General features: G+C 40.6%; 1 protein-coding gene across 1 annotated transcript; it reads right to left on the bottom strand.

Annotated features, from left to right (window-relative positions):
- Positions 1-19,014: 19,014 nt before the first annotated feature.
- LOC149214479 (cytochrome P450 71AU50-like) lies at positions 19,015-20,897 on the bottom strand. Its single transcript, XM_089390914.1, has 2 exons — positions 19,975-20,897; positions 19,015-19,794 (listed from the first exon to the last, which is right to left on the bottom strand). The coding sequence occupies exons 1-2, from the start codon at positions 20,875-20,877 to the stop codon at positions 19,156-19,158; spliced, it is 1,542 nt and encodes a 513-aa protein (XP_089247040.1). The 5' UTR covers positions 20,878-20,897; the 3' UTR covers positions 19,015-19,155.
- Positions 20,898-21,444: the final 547 nt, after the last annotated feature.

Genomic DNA, 21,444 nt, shown 5'->3' with positions numbered 1-21,444 from the left:
TGGTGAAGATTTCGCTAATGTGATGAGAGATGCATGAATAGGTAAAAAATAAATTACAGGATAGCAGCCTGAAGTATAAACAGCAAGCAGATTTGAAGAGAAGGGAAGTACAGTTTAACGTGGGCGATGAAGTCCTCGCGCATTTGTGCAAAGAACGCTTCCCTAAGGGTACGTACAATAAATTAACGTATAAGAAGATAGGACCCTGCAAAGTCCTTCGGAAATTTTCAGCGAATGCCTACAAGATACAGTTACCACTCGGAATAGGCATTTCACCTATCTTTAACGTAGCAGACCTGTTCCCCTACACGGTTGACCCAGAAGAGAAGGAAGAAGATGGAACCACGCGGCCTACACGGAATACCCAGGATGGAGGAGAAGCTTGGAAGAGACAGATGCCTTACGTTCAACCTCCTGAGATCGAGAGCATTCTCGACACTTAGGTGGCTAAATGAACTCGGTGGAAGGAATATCTGCAATACCTAGTCAAGTGGAAGAACCGTCCTATTGAGGACAGTTCGTGGCTTGATGCCAGGCAGATTGAACAGATAGGTTCTTCAGTCGAGAAGCTCATGGACCGGAGCCATGATTTCTTTTTGCCCCGGGAGCCTGATGCAGGAGCATCCAACTAGGGCACCATGACCGGGTGAAGTCTCTGCCAGGTTGGAAAGTTTATTTAGCATTTGGATTGTCTTTTATGTTTTACTTATTAGGACATGAGGTAGGACTTCGTTTTGTTTTTCTTTTAATTGTTGTGTTAGTCAAAAGTTATGGGTCGGTTAGGGTTGTTAGTTGTCTGACCTTAATAAACAACGAGTTAGAAATTGTTCTGTCAACTTAAAGAGGAAAAGATAAAAATGTCCAAATGAAATCTTGTCAAGTAAACCGAACCGAGAGCTAGTAGTTACACAACTATATTATTTTTGTTTAACTGAAAGCAATTACAGTTTCAATTAACTGTAAACAAAAGATGTATAAATGTAGCAATGTAAAATAGGGAAAAGGTTCAACAGTTTCCAGAATCAAGAAATAAACAGAGACAAAACGTTTTTTTCCTAACTGTCCATCTGTGTCATTGCCTACATACTGTGCTATTATATTTTCATTCTTTTAACTGTTGCTATAATGCTAGCAGACAGAGAACGACCACTGTAGGTCGTGTTTTCTTTGGTACTCACTGAACAGAAAACAATATCGAATTCACACACATGTCCATAACCAGAGCGAAGAACAAACGAATCGAATCCACAGCCAGAACAGTAAAGTACAGTGATACCATCGAGAAGATAACACCGAAAATAGAGTGTCGAAGAAAACAAACCTTAGCAAAGGTAATTTCGAACGAATCTTTATATTTTCATAAGCAAACAGAGATCAATAAATTGTGTTCATATTGTTGTTGTTTCAAACCACATAGATATTAAATTCGTTCATAAACAAAAATAAGTGCCAGCGTCCACAGAACGGACAAACCCTAGCCTAGGGTTTGATAACAAGGAACACCCTTAACCCAAACGGACAACCAATCAAAATAGAAATTGAAGCCAGACTTAAGGTTCATTTGTGAAAGCGATTCAGACTGAACACAACTACAAGACGACTAGTGACAAACCCTACAAAGACTCAAAGACCCTGACTATAAATTGACGGACTTTAAGAGCCAGAGCCTACTGGCAGAGGGTTGCCACATTTGGAGACCGAACCGTGAGAAATCCGCGTATCCGGGTCAAACCATTGACCTGTACAAACCAATGAATTCCAGCTAGCATACCTGTACAGTGAGACCTGAATCAAAGCCAAATCGAAGCAGAAGGAAAATATAACGTACCTGGGTGCGACCGGACCAAGGAGCTTGTGGAACAGAGCCACAGACAAATCGAAGGAGCCTGAGATAGAAGGAGCAAGCTTGGTCAGTGTCAATACCAGAGGAAGGTCAAACTAAATCAAGGAGGGAACTATTTACCTGGTTTGTAGCCGCAGAAGACCATCATGCTGTCACCTGAGTTCATGGGCACCAGAAGTTAACCGATTTACATACCGTAGCAGAGCCAAAGGGCAATAACAACAACAACAAGTGACAATCATTAGATGAGAGACCAAATTCCGAAACCAAACCGCAGAAGAATGACAGAATGAGATCAAGAAATTACTATGTGAAAAGAATTTGAGCAAGCGCACCTCCAGAGACAAGACAGACTCGTGCCACAGGAGAAGTCCACTGATAACCACACAAACAAGTTTGGAAGGCTGGCATTCACTTACAGCCATACCCAAAGAAAAACTAGAGGTTTCCATATGCGTCGGAGCAAAAACCATATGTTGTGACAAACAAACCCTTGCAGAGCCGCACAACAGAACAGAACCATCGCGAATGACCGAAAAGCAAAAGCATTTTGGGCAAATACCAAACGGAGGGAAGCAGACCCGAGGACCGTAGGTGAGAATTTACTAACTCATTAAATTGTTCCGAGTTTCGAAGTAAAATATCTGTTATCCATATTTGCATATAACAGCCAAAACAACAAACCAAACACACTACATCATAAAGCCCGAACAAGTGGAAAGCCAAGGCTACGTGGAAGCGTGGGTTGGGTCACATCAGAGTGGTATCAGAGCAATTGTTTATGTTAGTTGGAGGAATGGAGAGAGGAAGGCAGGGTTGTGGCAGAGGTGCTCGAAGATTGGTAGAGGAAGGATTTAGAGAGGAGATCAGAATTCTTGCTGCTCGTTTGGAGGCAGTAGAGGCAGGGAGACGAAGAGACCCACAAATAGGCGATGACAAAGAAGAGGAACTTGAAGGAGCAACAGATGGACCAGAAGGCGAGACCCCAGAAGTGAGATTGTTGAGATCTGTTTTAGTGGCAAGCAGTAAACCCAAGCCAAAACTCCCGACTTATGGCGGCAGCCTGTCTATCGAAGTTTTATTGGATTGGATCAACGAGATGGATAAGTATTTCGAGTGCGAGGAAGTCAGCGAAGACCGTAGAGTTAGGTTCGCTGTGACGAAATTGAAGGGACACGCAGCCCTGTGGTAGGATAGTGTCCAGAACGAGAGGAAAAGATTGAACAAGTTGCCGATTAAAACCTGGTCAAGGATGGTGGCCAAGTTAAAGGGCAGATTTCTGCTGAAGGACTATCAGATTGCACTGCACAGGCAGGTGCAGAATCTGAAACAAAAAGGATTGACGGTAAGGGAGTACACAGAGGAGTTCTATCGAGTGACTTTGTGAGCCGAATACAGAGAGGATACCGTGGAAAGAACAACCAGGTATGTTAATGGGTTAAGGTTAGATATTTTAGATGAAATCAGTATTTTGTCTCCGAAGAACACTGAGGAAGCATATCAGAGTGCAATGAAAGTTGAAGAGAAAATTACTAGAAGGCAGAATGCCCGGAGAGGATGAGGAGCCCGGTAGGGGAAAAGGCTAGTCATATGACAGAGGCTGGACTGCTAGTAGCAATGAGCAAGGCAGTAGTTCCAAAGCTTCCGGATCAGCAGACAGAGGTGATAGCGCGAGAGGCAGTAGGTCATCCCAGCGAGGCAGGGGAAATGGCTGAGGTAGAGGGGCTAGTTATCAGTGTTATAGGTGTCATAAATGGGGGCACCGATCATTTGAGTGTCCAGAAGCAGATCAAGCTGGACAACAGGGTGCATATGTGGCACAACCAGAGGAAGCAGCGACACCTCCCCAAGAAGCAGAAAATGCTCCAGAGACAGGGGAAGCTTTGGTGCTGCACAAGGTGCTGTTAAAACCAGTCAAGGAGGTCACCAAACAAACGCAGCGGAAGGCTTTGTTTAGAACAATTTGTAAGTCACGAGGTAAGTGTTGTAAGTTAATTATTGATAGTGGTAGTATCGATAACTTAATGTCCATAGAGATGGTAGAAAAATTGGAGTTGAAGTGCTTGAAGCATCCCAACCCTTACAGAGTTTCATGGCTGCAAAAAGGCCATCAGTTGTTGGTGGATGAACTGTACGAGGTGGAGTTTCAAACAGGCAGATATAAGGATAAAGTCATTTGTGACGTCATGCTGATGGATGTATGTCACATACTGCTAGGCAGGCCTTGCCAGTACGATAGGAAAGTGGTACACAATGGATTGATGAAATGTTATAAATTTGTTAAGGATGGAATCAAGAATATGCGTGTGCCCATCAAGGAAGAAGGGACAACAGAGAAAAGTGAACCAAGAACATTGTTGGTTAGCGAAAAATAGTTTCTGAAACAAGTTGGGGATGACATGATGGATTGTTCAAGCGGGGCAGCGTATTTCTCTAAGATAGACTTGAAGAGTGGGTACCATCAGATTCGGTTACGAGAGGGGGACGAATGGAAGATAGCCTTTAAGACGAATGAGGGGCTGTACGAATGGCTGGTCATGCCATTTTGGCTGAGCAATGCACCTAGTACATTCATGAGGTTAATGAATGAGATGCTAAAGGAGTACATCGGGAAATTTTTGATAGTGTACTTGGATGACATACTTATTTTCAGCAGGACAAGGGAAGAACACCTTCAACACGTACGAAAAGTGCTGGAGAAATTACAACAGAATAAACTGCAAATAAATTTGAAGAAATGTACCTTTCTGCAGAAGGAATTGATTTATTTGGGTTTTGTAATAGCAGAGAACGAACTGAAGATGGATCCAGAGAAGGTGGCGGCGATAGTGAATTGGCCATCTCCGAAAAATTTATTCGAGGTACGTAGATTTCACGGACTAGCGAGTTTTTATAGGAAATTCATAAAGAATTTTAGTGAAATTTGTGCACCTATGTTGGACACCATTAAAAATGCCAACCAACCTTTTCGATGGACAGAGGTAGCGAAGAGAAGTTTTTAGTTGTTAAAAAGAAAGATCACTGAGAGGCCGATCCTGAGATTTCCTGATTTCAAGAAGCTTTTTCAGGTTCGCTGTGATGCTAGCTGGACAACATTTGGTGCTGTACTCAGCCAGGAGGATAAGGCTGTAGCATTTTTCAGTGAGAAGCTAAATGAAAGTCGACAAAAATATTCATTGTATGATAAGGAGTTCTATGCTGTTATACATGCATTAAAACACTGGAGGCATTATCTATTGGGAAATGAATTTGTGTTGTTTTTAGATAATTCTTCACTACAGTATGTAATGGAACAGCACAAGCTGAACCAAAAACACGCCAAATGGGTGGAGTATTTGCAGAGTTTCAACTTTGTATTGAAGCATATCAGCGGGCAGGCCAACAAGGTGGCGGATGCACTAAGTATGAAATCTCTACTTCTGCAGGAAAGCACTGTGCAAATGCTAGGTTTTGAGCACTTACAGGACTTATACCAGACTAATACAGATTTTAAGGAGGCCTATGAGGCATGTCAAAATCCATTAGTGAGAGATAACAATCCTTGGTTGGACTACAATCTACAGGAGAAGTTGTTGTTTAAGGGAGGACATCTGTGCATACCTAATTGCTCGATGAGGGAGAATATTATTCAAGAGAAGCATAGTGGTGGTCTAGCTGGACATTTCGGCATGGACAAGACACTCAAGCAGCTCAGTCATTTCTACTTTTGGCCAAAGATGCGGAGAGATGTGCAACGATTTGTGGCCAGATGCAAAGTGTGCCAGTTAGCAAAGGGTCACAGTCAAAACACAGGACTGTACACATCGTTACCTATTCCAGGCAGACCGTGGGACTTAGTCAGCTTGGACTTTGTCTTAGGTCTACCTAAGACACAGTGGGGTTACGACTCGGTAATGGTAGTAGTGGAAAGATTCTCAAAAATGGTGCATTTTATTCCTTGTAGAAAAACCAGTGATGCCACTCATGCGGCCCACTTGTTTTTCACAGAGATTGTCAGGTTACATGGATTGCCTAAATCTATCCTTTTGGACAGGGATGTGAAGTTCACGGGACACTTTTGGCGTACCTTATGGAAGAAAATGGACACATAGCTAAGTTACAGTTTTGCTTATCACCCAAAAACAGACAGACAAACAGAAGTTGTAAATAGGAGTCTAGGAAACTTGCTATGAAGCTTGGTTGGAGAAAATTCGTGGATGTGGGATCGAGTGCTTGCACAGGCAGAGTTCGCTTATAACGCCTCACCTAACCGTAGCATAGGCTTCAGCCCATTTCAGATCCTGTACGACATGCATCCTCGCGGAGTGCACGAATTGCGGGATCTTCGACTGCAGGAAAGGCGAAGCGCAGATGGTGAAGATTTCGCTAACGCGATGAGAGATTTGCATGAACAGGTAAAAATTAAATTACAGGACAACAACCTGAAGTATAAAAAACAAGCAGATTTGAAGAGAAGGGAAGTACAGTTTAACGTGGGGGATGAAGTGCTCGTGCATTTGTACAAAGAACGCTTCCCTAAGGGTACGTATAATAAATTAAAGCATAAGAAGGTAGGACCCTGCAAAGTCCTTCGGAAATTTTCAGCGAATGCATACGAGATACATTTGCCACCCAAAATAGGCATTTCACCTATCTTTAACGTAGCAGACCTGTTCCCCTACATGGCTGACCTAGAAGAGAAGGAAGAAGATGGAACCACGCGACCTACACGGAATACCCAGGATGGAGGAGAAGCTTGGAAGAGACAGATGCCTTACGTTCAATCTCCTGAGATCGAGAGCATTCTCGACACTCAGGTGGCTAAACAAACTCAGCGGAAGGAATATCTACAATACCTGGTCAAGTGGAAGAACCGTCCTATTGAGGATAGTTCGTGGCTTGATGCTAGGTAGATTGAATAGACAGGTTCTTCAGTCGAGAAACTCATGGACCGGAGCCATGATTTCTTTTTGCCCCAGGAGCTTGATGTAAGAGCATCCAGCTAGGGCACCGTGACCGGGTGAAGTCTCTGCCAGGTTGGAAAGTTGATTTAGCATTAGGATTGTCTTTTATGTTTTACTTATTAGGACATGAGGTAGGACTTTGTTTTGTTTTTCTTTTAATTGCTGTGTTAGTCAAAAGTTATGGGTCGGTTAGGGTTGTTAGTTGTCTGACCTTAATAAACATCGAGTTAGAAATTGTTCTGTCAACTTAAAGAGGAAAAGAAAAAAATGTCCAAATGAAATCTTGTCAAGTAAACCAAATCGAGAGCTAGTAGTTTCACAACTATATTATTTCTGTTTAACTGAAAGCAATTACAGTTTCAATTAACTGTAAACAAAAGATGTATAAATGTAGCAATGTAAAACAGGGAAAAGGTTCAACATTTTCCAGAATCAAGAAATAAACAAAGACAGAACGTTTTTTTTCGTAACTGTCCATCTGTGTCATTGCCTACATACTGTGCTATTATATTTTCATTCTTTTAACTCTTGATACAATGCTAGCAGACAGAGAACGACCATTGTAGGTCGTGTTTTCTTTGGTCCTCACTGAACAGCAAACAATATCGAATTCACACACACGTCCATAACTAGAGCGAAGAACAAACCAATCGAATCCATAGCCAAAACAGTAAAGTACAGCGAGACCATCAAGAAGATAACATTGAAAACAGAGTGCCGGAGAAAACAAACCTTAGCAAAGGTAATTTTGGACGAATCTTTATATTTTCATAAGCAAACAGAGATCAATAAATTGTGTTCATATTGTTGTTGTTTCAAACCACATAGATATTACATTCATTCATAAACAAAAACAAGTGCCAGTGTCCACAGAACGGACAAACCCTAGCCTAGGGTTTGATAACAGGGAACACCCTTAACCCAAACGGACAACCAATCAAAACAGAAATTGAAGCCAGACTTAAGCTTCATTTGTGAAAGAGATTCAGACTGAACACAACTACAAGACGATGAGTGACAAACCCTACAGAGACTCAAAGACCCTGACTGTAAATTGACGGACTTTAAGAGCCAGAGCCTACCGGCAGAGGGTTTCCACATTTGGAGATCGAGCCAAGAGAAATCCGCATATCCGAGTCGAACCATTGACCTGTACAAACTAATGAATTCTAGTTAGCATACCTGTATAGTGAGACCTGAATCGAAGCCAAATCGAAGTAGAAGGAAAATATAATGTACCTGGGTGCGACCGGACCAAGGAGCTTGCAGAACAGAGCCACTGATGAATCGAAGGAGCCTGAGTACAGAAGGAGCAGGCTTGCTCAGTGTCAATACCAGAGGAAGGTCAAACTAAAGCTAGGAGGGAACTATTTACCTGGTTTGTAGCTGCGGAAGACCATCATGCTGTCATCTGAGTTCATGGGCACCAGAAGTTAACCGATTTACATACCATAGCAGAGCCAAAGGGAAATAACAACAACAACAAGTGACAATCATCAGACGAGAGACCAGATTCAGAAACCAAACAACAGAACGTGATCAAGAACATACTGTGTGAAAATAATTCGCGCAAGTGCACCTCTAGAGCCAAGATAGACTCGTGCCACAGGAGAAGTCCACTGATAACCGTACAAACAAGTTTGGAAGGCCAGCATTCACTTATAGCCATACCCAAAGAAAAAATAGAGATTTCCATATGCGTCGGAGCAAAAACCATATGTTGTGACAAACAAACCCTTGCAGAGCCGCACAACAGAACAGAACCATCGCAAATGACCGGAAAGCAAAAGAATTTTGGGCAAAGACCAAACAGAGGGAACCAGACCCGAGGACTGTAGGTGAGCATTTAATAACTCATTAAATTGTTCCCGGTTTCCAAGTAAAATATCTGTTATCCATATTTGCATATAACCGCCAAAACAACAAACCAAACACACCACGTCATAAAGCCCGAACAGGTGGAAAGCCAAGGCTGCGTGGAAGCGTGGGCTGGGTCACATCATTTATTGTTGGTAGTACAATCCAATACAAAGGAGATATGGTAAAAGTATTTCACTCTAAGTTATAAATAAAATATTTCCATATCTATTTAAAATAACATAATTTTATATCTTTTATTTTTTTCTAAATTAATTAAAACAAAAAAAACAAAGTTGATACTATTTATGTTTTCATATTTCAGTAGGATCAATAAATATTTTAATATTCATATTAATTAATTTATTTTAATATCAATTTTACAAAAAAACGTAAATATATATGAACCCAATAAAATATTTTAGTGTGCAAATAGAAATAATTGAAAGAATATATATATATATATATATATATATATATATATATATATATATATATATATATATATATATATATATATATATATATAGATATATATATATATATATATATATTGAAATATAAAATATGGAAATAAAATATCTCAATGGTAGTGTTAAGTAAATTATTTCAATGTCAATAGTTTACATATTATATATGGTTTATAATAATAATATCTATATATTGTATTTTTTTTTTTAGTTATAACATTTCAAGTATTCAAGGAAAATTGAAAAGGTTGAATCTATTTATGTATTCTTTTTTTTTGATAAGTAAGAGATAAACCTTCTATTAATCTAACCAAATTACATAGTTTAAAAAGTGTCCCAGTCAACAGGGATGGCAAAAACCAGGGACCTAGGCCCACAAAAGTCCTACAGGCGTCCCACCAGGGGTCCACAAAGGGACCCACAGGGGAACACTCTGCACCCAACAACAATGATTGATTGAGTCCACTAAACAAATTTGAGTCCAGAACCCTCAATTAACCAGCATGAAACAATCCCCGTCATTGATTACACAACCACGATCCAATGGCCATCTTGGATATTGCGCGGACGAGAAGCACGGAGGTTAATCGCCCGATGAGAGTGGTTTTCTCTCACCTCTCGTTGCAACGTGTCACAAAATGAGTGGAATTGAAGGCACATTACAAAAAACCAGATACCATTCTTGTCCCGCGTGATATACCATTTATGGTTTTGCGTCCGAGGTTTCGCAGAAAAACCAGAACGCTTAGTCGCCAAGCGAAGACCGTCCAACCATTCCCACAGACATTTCTGAGCCTTCCGCCTGGAGTCTCCATCAAAAACTCGCTGAGCCAAATGCACACAGGCAGCCAAATTTGTGGTGCTGCCTGATTCGTAACCTTCATCATTCAACCGAAAGTGAACAGAGTTGTGGAGAGGAGCCAAAACCCAAAATCATAGACGAATTAGGTGATACCACCCTCCCGCCTGTCTCCTGAATCCATTCGATCAGTACTGTTCAACCACAGTTCCATATCTTTGGTTGCCATGTAGAAACAGTCCTCTTGCAGTTTTCTGGCAAGTAACGACTCCCAGGCATGCCAAGAATCCCTATCCTTATTGGTCACTCCTTCGTTGGCCAACCGTTCCGCTAACATATTTTCCTTCCTTCTAACATGAACAAATCTTATGGTTTTAAGGGTTTGCAAGTGAGAGTGGATACGGTAAAAAACCTGCAGTAGCTTCCAGTGCTTCAACACTTTATCTAGTGAAGTTCCATTGTGAATTTTCTTGGCTGATCTAATGATCAATTCCGAATCTGCTTCAATGATAGCATTCTGTAAATTTTCCTCCACTAGGATCTCCAAGCATTGTTCTAATGTCAGGAGTTCAGCCATATTATTGGTACCCTTTCCCAAGTGGCCATGAAGATGTATTTTGTTTCCCCCTGATGATCTCTTATGGCAACCCCAAAGACAGCTACCCCTGGATTTCCCTTAGAAGCTCCATCAATGTTTACCTTAAAGAAGCCCTGTGGAGGGGGCTTCCAACTACTGGCCCCTGTATTTATTGTTCTCACTCCCTTTATTATTCCTTGAGGACCGATGGACCGTAGTCCCAAATTTAGTATAATATTCTCCTTGTGAGGCAAAGGAGGATCCTTGGGAATTGACCTCAAAAGGATTTTAATTGTTTCTTTACGCTGTTTTAGAATTTGATTGATTGTGTGCTGGGGCTCGCTAGCTTTATTTTTGAAGATCTGCCTATTGTGCTCTTTCTAAACATTCCAAATGACAAATCTTTGTTCTAGCATCCAAGCCTTGTTGATGATCTCATTCTGTGAGAAGTTCTTCCTCCAGTTTTTCAATGTGTTTGCTGAGACTGTCCCTATCGGTTTGTTTGAAGATTAAGGCCACCCAATTCCACACCTTAGAAGAGAAAGGGCAGAGGTTGAGAAGGTGTTCAATTGTTTCCTCATGTGAGCCATAGAGGTGGCATTTGGAAGGGCCAATGAAGCCTTTCTTTAGTAGGTTTTCCCAAGTTAGGATCTTTCTTTGATGCACAAGCCAAATGAATAGTTTTATTTTCATCCAGTGAGGAGTTTGCCAAAGCTCCTTCCAAACTTGTTTTGTATTCACAATGTTAAAACCTGTGACTACCTGTTTTGCTTCTTTGAGGTTAAAGTTACCTTCATTATTCTTCCCCCATCTTAGTTGGTCAGGTGAGGAGGAAACTAGAATTTGCCTATGCTCTAAATCCTGGGTAAGAGCATCTACCTTGGCCTTCAAAGGACTCTCATCACTGTAACCTAGGTCCTTCCATTTTCTCCATTTTACATTATTACTTCCCTGGTCCTAGAAATATTTTACCAATAACAGACCTTTGCTCTTTATGTCTCTATTAAGGGTTGCTAGGTCATTCTTGTTTAGGATGGGTTCCTGTTGCCAGTTGTCCTCCCAAAATTGAGCACAGTCCCCTGCTCAGATTTCCTAGAAATAGTGTTGCTGAACAATGCCTTCATTCTCCCAAGCAAGTTTCCAAATGTGTGAGCCCCTAATTTGTCCTAACATTCTGATATGATCCTTCTGCTGCCAATCCTTGGCATACTTTTGTTTCCACAGTTTGGCCCAGGGGGCATTTGGCTCCTTGATCCATCTCCACTAGAGCTTAGCTCTTGAAACTTTGCTGAGAGTTTCCGGGTCATGCAGCCCCAAGTCGCCGTGGATTTTGGGCCTGTAGAGCTTGTCCCAGGCCACTAAAGTCCACTTCTTCTTCTCCTCCCCTTTGCCCCACAAAAAGTCCCTTTGTATGCTCCTTATCTGTTGCTTAATACCTTGAGGAGCAGGGAGAGCTGCAAACATGAAAATGGGAATGGCCTATAGGACTGCCTGTGTGAGCATAAGTCGCCCTGCTAGGTTTAAGGATCTACATGTCCATTTTCTGATCTTGTCCTGAAGTTTATTTAATATTGATTCCCATATTTTCTTGCTTAGAGGTTTGTCAGTGAGAGGAATGCCAAGATATTTGGACGGTAACTGTTCCCTTTGAAAACCAAGAACGTTGGTAATGTTTATTTGTATAGCAATATTGGTATTAAAGAAAAAAACTTTTGACTTGTTGAGGCTTACCTTTGTTCCTGCTGCCATAGCAAAGTCGCTTAGTATATTTTTTATTGCTCTTGCTTCCCTAACTGTGGGTATGCCCTGCAACATAGTATCATCCACAAATTTTTTATGAGTGTTAACCTCTCCATCTGGGGTGAGCTTGATACCCTGAATTTGACCTTAAATATTTTCCATTTTGATTGCCCTACCTAGCCCTTCCATCATGAGGACGAAGAGGAAAGGTGAGAGCGGATCTCCTTGTCTGAGCCCTCTGGAAGGTGAAAAGGGACTTGAAGGAGCTCCATTAAGCAGAATGGAGAAGTTTGTTGTGGTAACTAGTGCCATAACCCATGTAATCCAGTTTTGGCCAAAGCCATAGGCTTTTAGAATAGCTCTAATATAAGATCAGCTAAGTTTTTCATAGGCTTTCGCAAGGTCCAACTGAATGATCATGCCTGCTTGCTTGTTGCATTTAAAAGAGTGTACCATCTCATTGCTTGGATGATGTTGTTGAGAATTTGTCTTGCTTCCACATAGTTTGTTTGCTCTTCCAAGATGAGGGAAGGTAGCAGGGGCTTGAGTCTATTAGCTATCACTTTGGAGATGATTTTATACACCACATTGCATAACGCTATGGGTCGAAATCCATCCGGAGTCATAGCATTTTCCTTTTTGGGGATTAAAGCTATGAAGGAGGCGTTCAGTGCTTTCAGAACCTTTTTGGATTTTCTTGAGTCTTCCACAACCTCGAGGATGTCCTGCTTGACTATATCCTAGTAGGCTTTGAAGAAGTCTACATTGAATCCATCCGGGCCTAGTGCTTTTCCACTTTGCATTTCCTTAATCACCTCACTGACCTCCTCTTCTGAGACCGGTCTGTTGAGATTGTGGTTGTCCTCTCTGGTGACCAACTTGGGAATATACTGGGTGAATTGATCAATGAACCTAGATCTATCCTCCAGTGGCTCCTTTGCAATATTGGAGAAGTGTTGAACTAGACTTGATTCCATGTCCATGTGAGATACAAGCTCAATACCTTGAGAATCCTTAATCTTTGTGATTCTATTGTGTGCCCTATGTGCCATAGTGGATTTGTGAAAGAACTTTGTGTTTCTTTCTCCCTTTTTGATCCAATGAATTCTAGATTTCTGTCTCCAGAGAATTTCTTCTTGCAGACAACGATCCTCCCAATCTTCCTACAGAGAGTTAGTTAGTTCTTGCCTCTTTTCATTGAAGCCCTCTGTGATATTCATCTCATTGATTTCCTATAATTTCTGCTCAGTTTATATTCTGGCCTTGAGGATATCACCAAATTCCTTTTTGTTCCAAGCTTTAAGTTTGGATTTAATATTTTTGAGTCTTTGCTGGAGCATGAACATTTTGGTACCTTGAATATTTAACTCCTCTTTCCACCATTTGTCAATGTTACTGATGAATTTGGGGTGAGAGAGCTAGGCATTTTCGAATCTGAAGGGCTTGTTTCTCAGAGTGCCCATAAAGGTAGCTTCTAGCTGAACTGGCCAGTGATCCGAACCTCCAAAGGGCATAATGGAAGTGGTGATGGCTAGTCCAGTGAGGAGGAGATCCTCAAAAATAATAAATATGTCAAGTTTGGAAGCCACTTGAGAAGCCACTCCCCTTTTATTGTTCCAAGTGAAGGTTCCATTTATAGTCTCAATGTCCACTAGTCCCATGTTCCTAATGAAATCTTGAAAGTCTTTAGAGTCTCTGCCTAGTTGTCTAGTGCCTCCTTTTATTATTATTATTTTATTTTTTTTAATTTTAATTTAATTTAATTTATTTATTTATTTATTTATTTTTAATTTTAATTTTAATTTTAATTTAATTTAGTTTAATCAATTAATTTATTTATTTATTTTTTTCGAAAGAGATATTATCATATTGAAATCACCTGCAACTATCCAGGGCATATTGGGATGTCTCACTCTTAGACCTTCCATAGAGGTAGGAAGCTTGAGTTTATTTGCTTGCTTCTGAGGTCCATAAACATTTTTTATCATGTAAGTCTCCTTATCACCTACAGGACTACACACCAAAGATAGATAGTTCCTGGATGCTTCAGCATCAAGGATTCTAAATTTCTACGGATCCCGCATCGTTAGAATCCCCCCTGCCGATTTATTTACCTTAACCTCTAAGTACTCATATTTGATTAACCATTTATTATGAATTTCCCTTATTTTATCCATTGAACATTTAGTCTCTTGAATAAAGACCATATCTGGTTTTTCTTCTTTTATTCTGTTACTCAGATTGCTTTGTTTTCTTCTACTACCTAAACCTCTAATGTTCCATGTAGTAAGCTTCATTAAGAAAGGTTAGTAAAGGAATAGCTGGTAAGATCTTTCATCTTACTTGAGTTAATCAGTAGTTTTCCACATTTTTTTAGCAGTTCATTCTGTCTTTTCCTTCCTTTTATCCTTCTTGAGTTCTTTGGAGATTGTGCCTGTGAGTTCTCCATTGTTTTGACCCCACTTTGCTCCTAGCTTTTGTGGTTTCTCTTGAAACTAGTTTCTTTCGATTGTGCCCTCCATAGAAAGAGTTGTTGAACTCAATCATAGCCTTCTTTTGGCAAGGAGTCCAATCCTTTGTTCCTACCTTGTTCCAGAAATAGTTCTAGATTTAGATTTTCCCTGTCTGGAAACTCCTATAGTTCATGGTCCTCTGTTCCTGCCTCACTTGGACTCATCTCATAGTCTTTACTTATCTCCATGTAGCTTGGTAGATCCTCCTTCTACTGTTTGTTTACTGTGATATCCTCCATTTCAGCTTCTGTTTCTTTCTCCTTAGATGCGTTCTCCTTGTCCTGGATTGTCTCCACGTTCTCCTCTACTTCCTCTAGGATTTTGAAACTATTGTGTCTTGTATTTCTGTCTTCACTGCTTTTCTTGTGTCGCTGTTTACCCCCTATCCCTTTGGCCCCAACCTTGGTAAAACCCTCGTGATCTCTATCTAAAGAGGTTTTCCCTTTGCCTTCCATATTTTTTGTTGGGCAGTCTCTAAATAGATGGCCGTGTTCATGACATTTGCGACACCTGAAAGGTATGTGCTCATAGTCCACTGTTCGCACCCAATCTTCATCATATACCTCTAATATTATTGCTTCCGTAAGGGTTCCAGATGGATCCATTTCCACATATATTCGAGCAAAGGAGTTATATTTACCTTTGAGAGTTGCCTCTGATATTTTCAGAAAATGCTCCAGCTTGTTGCCTATGGTTTTCAAAGATTCTGGTAGCTAGTAATCCAGAGTTAGTGAGTATAGTCTGATCCAAACTGGTACAGATGTAAATGTTTCACATTCTGAGACAAAGTTCATCATCCATGGCTACATGTAGAGTCCTGCCGCAACATAGAAATAAGGCTCCCCTTCAAACACTCTTTCTTTGTCCTCTAGGTTCGTGAATACAACCGTGAAGAAGCCCTTAGAACCCAGATGTAAATGTATTTCTCCCTTTGGATTCCAATGGCTCCTAATCCAGATGTGTAATGCCCTCTCTGTTGGTCATAACCCCATGAACTTGCAGATGATCGCATGTTCTTTCATATGGCATATGGTCCCTGTGTGCTTGAATCATTGAATCACTCAATATGACCCAGGGAATGATGCTTGATTTGGGTTTGCAAATTCCTGTAATTCTTGTGGAAGTTGTTTTCTTGCTGTCACCTCCCTTCTCCTTTTCTTTACTTGTTTCCTGTTGATTCCCTTCTTGATCCTAGGATTCATTTCTTCCAACTGCCTCCTTGCCTCTTACTTCTGAAATCTTTTCCGACGGTTTTTTGAAATGCTTCCCTCCTGCTTCCTTGCCTCCTTCTATGACTACCTGACTGTAGGAGGGAGCAATGCTCCCCCCTGTGCATCCCACCATGGAACCCTAATGCAAAACCCTAGTGTCAACTTCGATCCTCATTCAAGTTGCAGATTGTGTCCCCAAACATAAGTTACTCCCTTAATGCAATGACCTATTTATGTATTCTTAAATACAATTTAAAAATGGAATATATATATATATATATATATGTAAAAAACTTCTATTAAGTTGTCAAAAAAAATACATCTTGCAGTGTAGATTACCCTTGCTCTCTCGTCTTCACTCCAGCCATATTTGTTAGCCAAGAGAACAATACAAAAACTGAGAATATATTGCCATGTTTCATATGAGTTCCATAGGCAGAAGGACCCTTGGATTCCAAAAATCTAACAACACTAGAAAACAACCAACATATGGCTTTTACAAAGGAGGATTTGGTGCATGAGCAACACCTTGGCCCGGAGGGTGGTCATGACCTTCGTGCACATAGAAGTCAATATGGCCAGCCAACTTCTATTTCGTCAAACTGTTGATTGGTTCTATGGTGGTTCTGATGCACTAAGATAAGACTCTTCAAATTTTCCCCTTGGCTGAACTGAATATCATTAATGTACAAAATCATTTCATTGTAGTGTTCATACCATTGTTCACGCAAAACGTCCAACCTAGCTGCCAGGTCTCACAATTGCTCAACAATCAAGGGTGCTGCACCCCCTGACATAATGAATGAGCCTGGTTGTGGGCAACTCCACCGTCCTCATCGACTCTTTCCCCGTCCAAGCCCCTGCTGCCACCACCCCACCAGGCATGGCCCATTTGGCGTTTCATCACTATAATGTTCACATTGCATGAGATGTACTATGAATCTAGGATGCTTGAGCCACACCCACTCAGCCAACAAACACAATTCCACCACTTGGGTTGGTGCTTAGCCACCCACCTCCCCCAATGGCCGCAACTATATTCACCCACAAATTGAATACTCGGACAAGAGGGCTTCCCAAGTGGGCTGAAAAAACACCCCAAACAACACTATTTCTCCAAGTGAAATACTTAGCAAGCCCAAGGACACCTACTACGGTCTAAATTACTGTCACCCTCCAAAAGGACAATATTGACAAAGTCGTGAACGAAAGAGGTCTGCACAAAACGACCTCTCCCAATGCCCACAATGAACCAATGACTATGAATGTACCGACTCAGAATGAGAAAATGATGAAACAGAAACAAAGGCACTACCATCGAACACTGGCCATAAGCAACGAATGAGAAGTAATTGAGGCCTGGGTGGGAACTTTCACTTACCAAAATTATGTCAAGAATTTGAGACTTTTGGCTTCGAATGAGCATTGCAATTCGAATTGGCCCAAAATGTATTACATTTGACATCACAAGCCTGGTTTGCAGGCAACCCTGGCTCCTTTCTACTGGAGCCGACACTATCCTGCAAGTCACCCAACACACATACCTTGCTTCACCAACACTTAGTAAACTTAAACCACTCAGACCAAAAGGCATGCATAGGTAATGGGCATGTGCATACTTAGTCTCATTAAAACCCCTCACACTTCCTCCCATACCAAGACAACAAAAATGCCGATAATGCCCGCTTGTTGCCATATATAATAATCCTACTCTTTCTTGATTGTTCCATCCTTTCCTGCCACACATCTTGGCTGCTGCTAGAAATTTGAGCACACGTCCGTTCACCCACCCCATCATGGTTGCTGCTAGAAATTTGAGCACACGTCCGTTCACCCACCCCATTAGGGTATATATATAGAGAGTCTTAACCATCATCTATCAAATTTCAAACATCTATCAAATTTCTAGAAGGATTGAATTTTTTAAAATTTTGCACTATCAAATTTCTAGAAAGATGCAATTTTTTAAAATTTTGCACTATAAAAAAATTTGACATATTTGATCCCTCATATTTGATCCCTTTGAGCAAACTTGTTAAGATGGATCTATATTGACTTACTCTTAATTACTTCATCTCTATATAAATAGATCTTTATCTGTATGTATTGTAAAATTAGGATTGAAATTGAATTTTTTTTTCCTGACCCGGGGCACACAAGAGGGAGAATGTCCTTATACAAGCAGTCATTACATGTTTATTGGGGCATGAAGAGATTATTAGCCAACGCCATGGAGCAAGTGGCCATGGAAATGGTGGAGCTGGAAGGAATTCCCACCCTCAAAAGGGAGCTGAAGAATATTCAAGTAACTCTTCTTATGCAAGACAGAAAAATGGACAAGTTGCTGCAGCTGTTTAAAGCGAGTGGAATGGAGGTCAAGGTAGAAAGTGAGCCCAAGCCAGATACCATGAATCAGTAGAATATTTAGTTGCTGCATGGAGGTTTTTATATACTGCTTTTTGTCTTTAGTCTTTTTGAAATATTAGATGGTAATGCTTCCAGTCAAGAACAGTTTGTTTGTAGTAAGAATAGAGGGTTTTTTTAGTAAGAATAGAGGGTTTTTTTGCATGGTTAGATCGACTGGTCATATACTTTTTCTGGATGGCTGTTAAAAACTTTCGATGGTCACCCGGTTTCCCTTCTATGTATGTAATATCTCTTTTTTAGTAATAGAATACCGCCTCAGTTTACAAAAAAAATATTAAATGGCCATAGATTTATTATTTTTAAATATACTATTAAATGAGCCCATGTTATTAAATGAGCACATGTCTATGATATTGCAGTGTAACACTTTAACTCAATTATGGAAAATACCTTCCAAAAATGTATTTATCTCAAATATCATGAACTTTTTTATGTTTTAATTTTTTCCTTATTACTGTCAATAATTTGCAGAAATGCCCATACCACTGGAGTGGAATTCCATTCAAAGTAATAGTTAATTTGCTGAAATGCCTACACCATTTGGGTGGAATTTGTTCTGAAGCCATTCAATCTTCTAAAATTAATGACAATGTGCCAAATATATCAATTTGTTCGGAAGCCATTCAATCTTTTAAAATTAATGACAATGAGCCAAATATATCCATAAAACTTAAGCAAAGGAATTGAAAGATAATACCCTAACACTCAAGCTACAGGGCGAAGACTTCATGCTTTAAACAAAAACAAAAAAAGGCAGGTAAAGGTTTACAGGTTGCTATGTAGAGATTAAAGTAACCAATGGAAGGCGAGAAGTCGGAACGGCCAGGAGTTCAACAGCCCTCGGGACGGTGAGCCCAGTAAACTTTTCAGACATATCCAATTCCTCCCCAATCATCTCATCAGGAAGCCTCCAGTCGAAGCAGTGCACTAGCTGCGCCACTGCAAACTCCACAAGAAGCGTTCCCAGTAGCTCTCCAGGACATCGTCTCCTGCCTGCTCCAAATGGGATCCACTCGAAGTTCTTAATTTTTTCATCCAGGCAGCCATCCTGCATGAACCTCTCCGGCACGAACCGCTCCGGTTCCTCCCATGACTTAGGGTTCCTTCCTATAGCCCACAGGTTCACGAAAACGCGAGTGTTTCTGGGGATTTCATAGCCTAACACATTGCAGGCTTCTTCAGAAAAGTGGGGAATGGCAAGCGGCCCTGGTGGATGGAGTCTAAGCGTTTCTCTCACCACAGCTTGTAAATAAGGGAGGCCAGGAAGATCAGATTCACGCACCATGCGCCCCATTCCAACAACACGTTGCAGCTCGTCCTGAAGCTTCTGGAGCACTGGTGGGTTCCTCAACAATTCGGACATTGCCCACTCTATTCCTACAGCCGACGTGTCCGTGCCAGCAGCCAACATATCCTGCCCTTACATCATAATCAATATAATTCATATCATTATAATCAGTTTTAGAAATTTGGATTTATTTACCCACAATCAAATTAACAAGACCTAATTTCAAAGGTGTATTATCAAGCAATTTCTACGACAAATAATTCATTTGAAAGTAAAAATAAAAATGATACTCCAGTTTTTACATACATAGAGAACGGCCTTTATATTGTCTCTGGTAATTTGTAACTCCATGTCTTTATCCGCAGAAGCTGCAAGCAAAACATCTACCAGATCTCGTGTGACATCGGGGTCATTCTGGGCAACGTGTTCGTCTAGTATTTTCTCGAGGAACTCGTCTTGTATGCGATGTATTTCCTTGACGCCTCGGTTGATACCTTGCAGATCCATCCAGGCCAAGTATGGTATATAATCTCCGATATTAAAATCACCAAGCAGCCGAAAAATTTCCTTGATCATTGCTATGACTCCTTTATTGCCAATGAAGTCGTGGTCAGAATACTTTCTACCAAAAGTCATCCTGCAGATTATATCTTTGGTAAGGGTCGACACAGTTTGGCCAATGTTTATTGGATGGTCTGAATTATTAGTAATAGATCGAATCATAACAGAGACTTCCTCTTTTCTTATAAAGCGGAAGTAATCCAACCGTTTGGAGCTGAGCATTTGTAAAACACAGACCTTACGCATTTGCCTCCAGTAAGGGCCATATGGAGCAGACGCGACGTCCGAATAATTATACAACAAGTGATTACCTGCAATTGATGGAGATCTGCTGGCAAAAAGCAGATCACGAGTCTTCATAAACTCCCTTGCCATCTCGGGAGAAGAGATGACCAAGACGAGCTTGGAGCCGAAGTAGAGAGACATAAGAGGCCCGGATTTCAGAGACAGTGCTGCCAGTGCTTGGTGCGGAAGCCCTCCCAGTATGTAAAGCATATTTCCGAGGATGGGCAACGGGAAAGGCCCAGGGGGCAGCTTCCTGTCTCTTACCCTGACGAAGAAACTCCATGCGACCACCAAAGCAACCAGCGCCGTTGTGAGTCTCACACAAAACTCAACGTAGTCAGGAAGTGGGCATGCATTCACCATTATTACTTACCGAGAATACAGCTCCGCCCTCTGATCTGGTCTGGCAAAGCACAAATACATATAAGCAGCGTCGAAGTTGATTATAGTTAGTTAACAGAATTATTTTTCCTACAAGTGAAGCCCAAATGAACCTTGATTCCGTCGCATGTCGATGACTTACAGGGCAAGTTATGCCGCCGCCCTCTTCTCACATGACAAAGTCGATTGGAAATATATAAATATAATTGCGATTTCTCGATTGAAAAGATATAAATATAATTGTTATAGTCAATTATAATGACATTTCACTTTATTAATGAACAATTCAAAAAATGCATAAATATAATTGTTATTCTTCGATTATAATGACATTTAATTTTATTAATGACCAATTCAAAAAATCAATATGACCAATTCAAAAAATCAATGGTGAGACTTTTATTATTTTATTTATTAACAACAGGGAAATATTATAATTTAGTGATTAAATTTGTAGTGTGTATAGTAATGGTTATTAAAAAAAATTATCACTATTAAAAATTATGTTTTTTTAATAATTTGGCAGGTTATTTTATTAAAAAAATCAAT

This window comes from Pinus tabuliformis, chromosome 1_1 (assembly GCF_031772625.1).
Source record: "Pinus tabuliformis cultivar Carrire ecotype Pingquan chromosome 1_1, CPIR1, whole genome shotgun sequence".
Classification (NCBI taxonomy): domain Eukaryota; kingdom Viridiplantae; phylum Streptophyta; class Pinopsida; order Pinales; family Pinaceae; genus Pinus; species Pinus tabuliformis.
Note: the sequence above shows the minus strand (reverse complement) of the source record. Positions and strands in the feature narration are given on the sequence as shown.

What these genes read in the sequence shown, in the direction of transcription:
- LOC149214479 (XM_089390914.1), bottom strand. Translation starts at nt 20,877, where the DNA reads ATGGTGAATGCATGCCCACTTCCTGACTACGTTGAGTTTTGTGTGAGA. An exon ending in ATATAAAGGCCGTTCTCTAT is followed by an intron (nt 19,795 to 19,974) that starts GTATGTAAAAAC and finishes ATGTAAGGGCAG; the next exon opens with GATATGTTGGCTGCTGGCAC.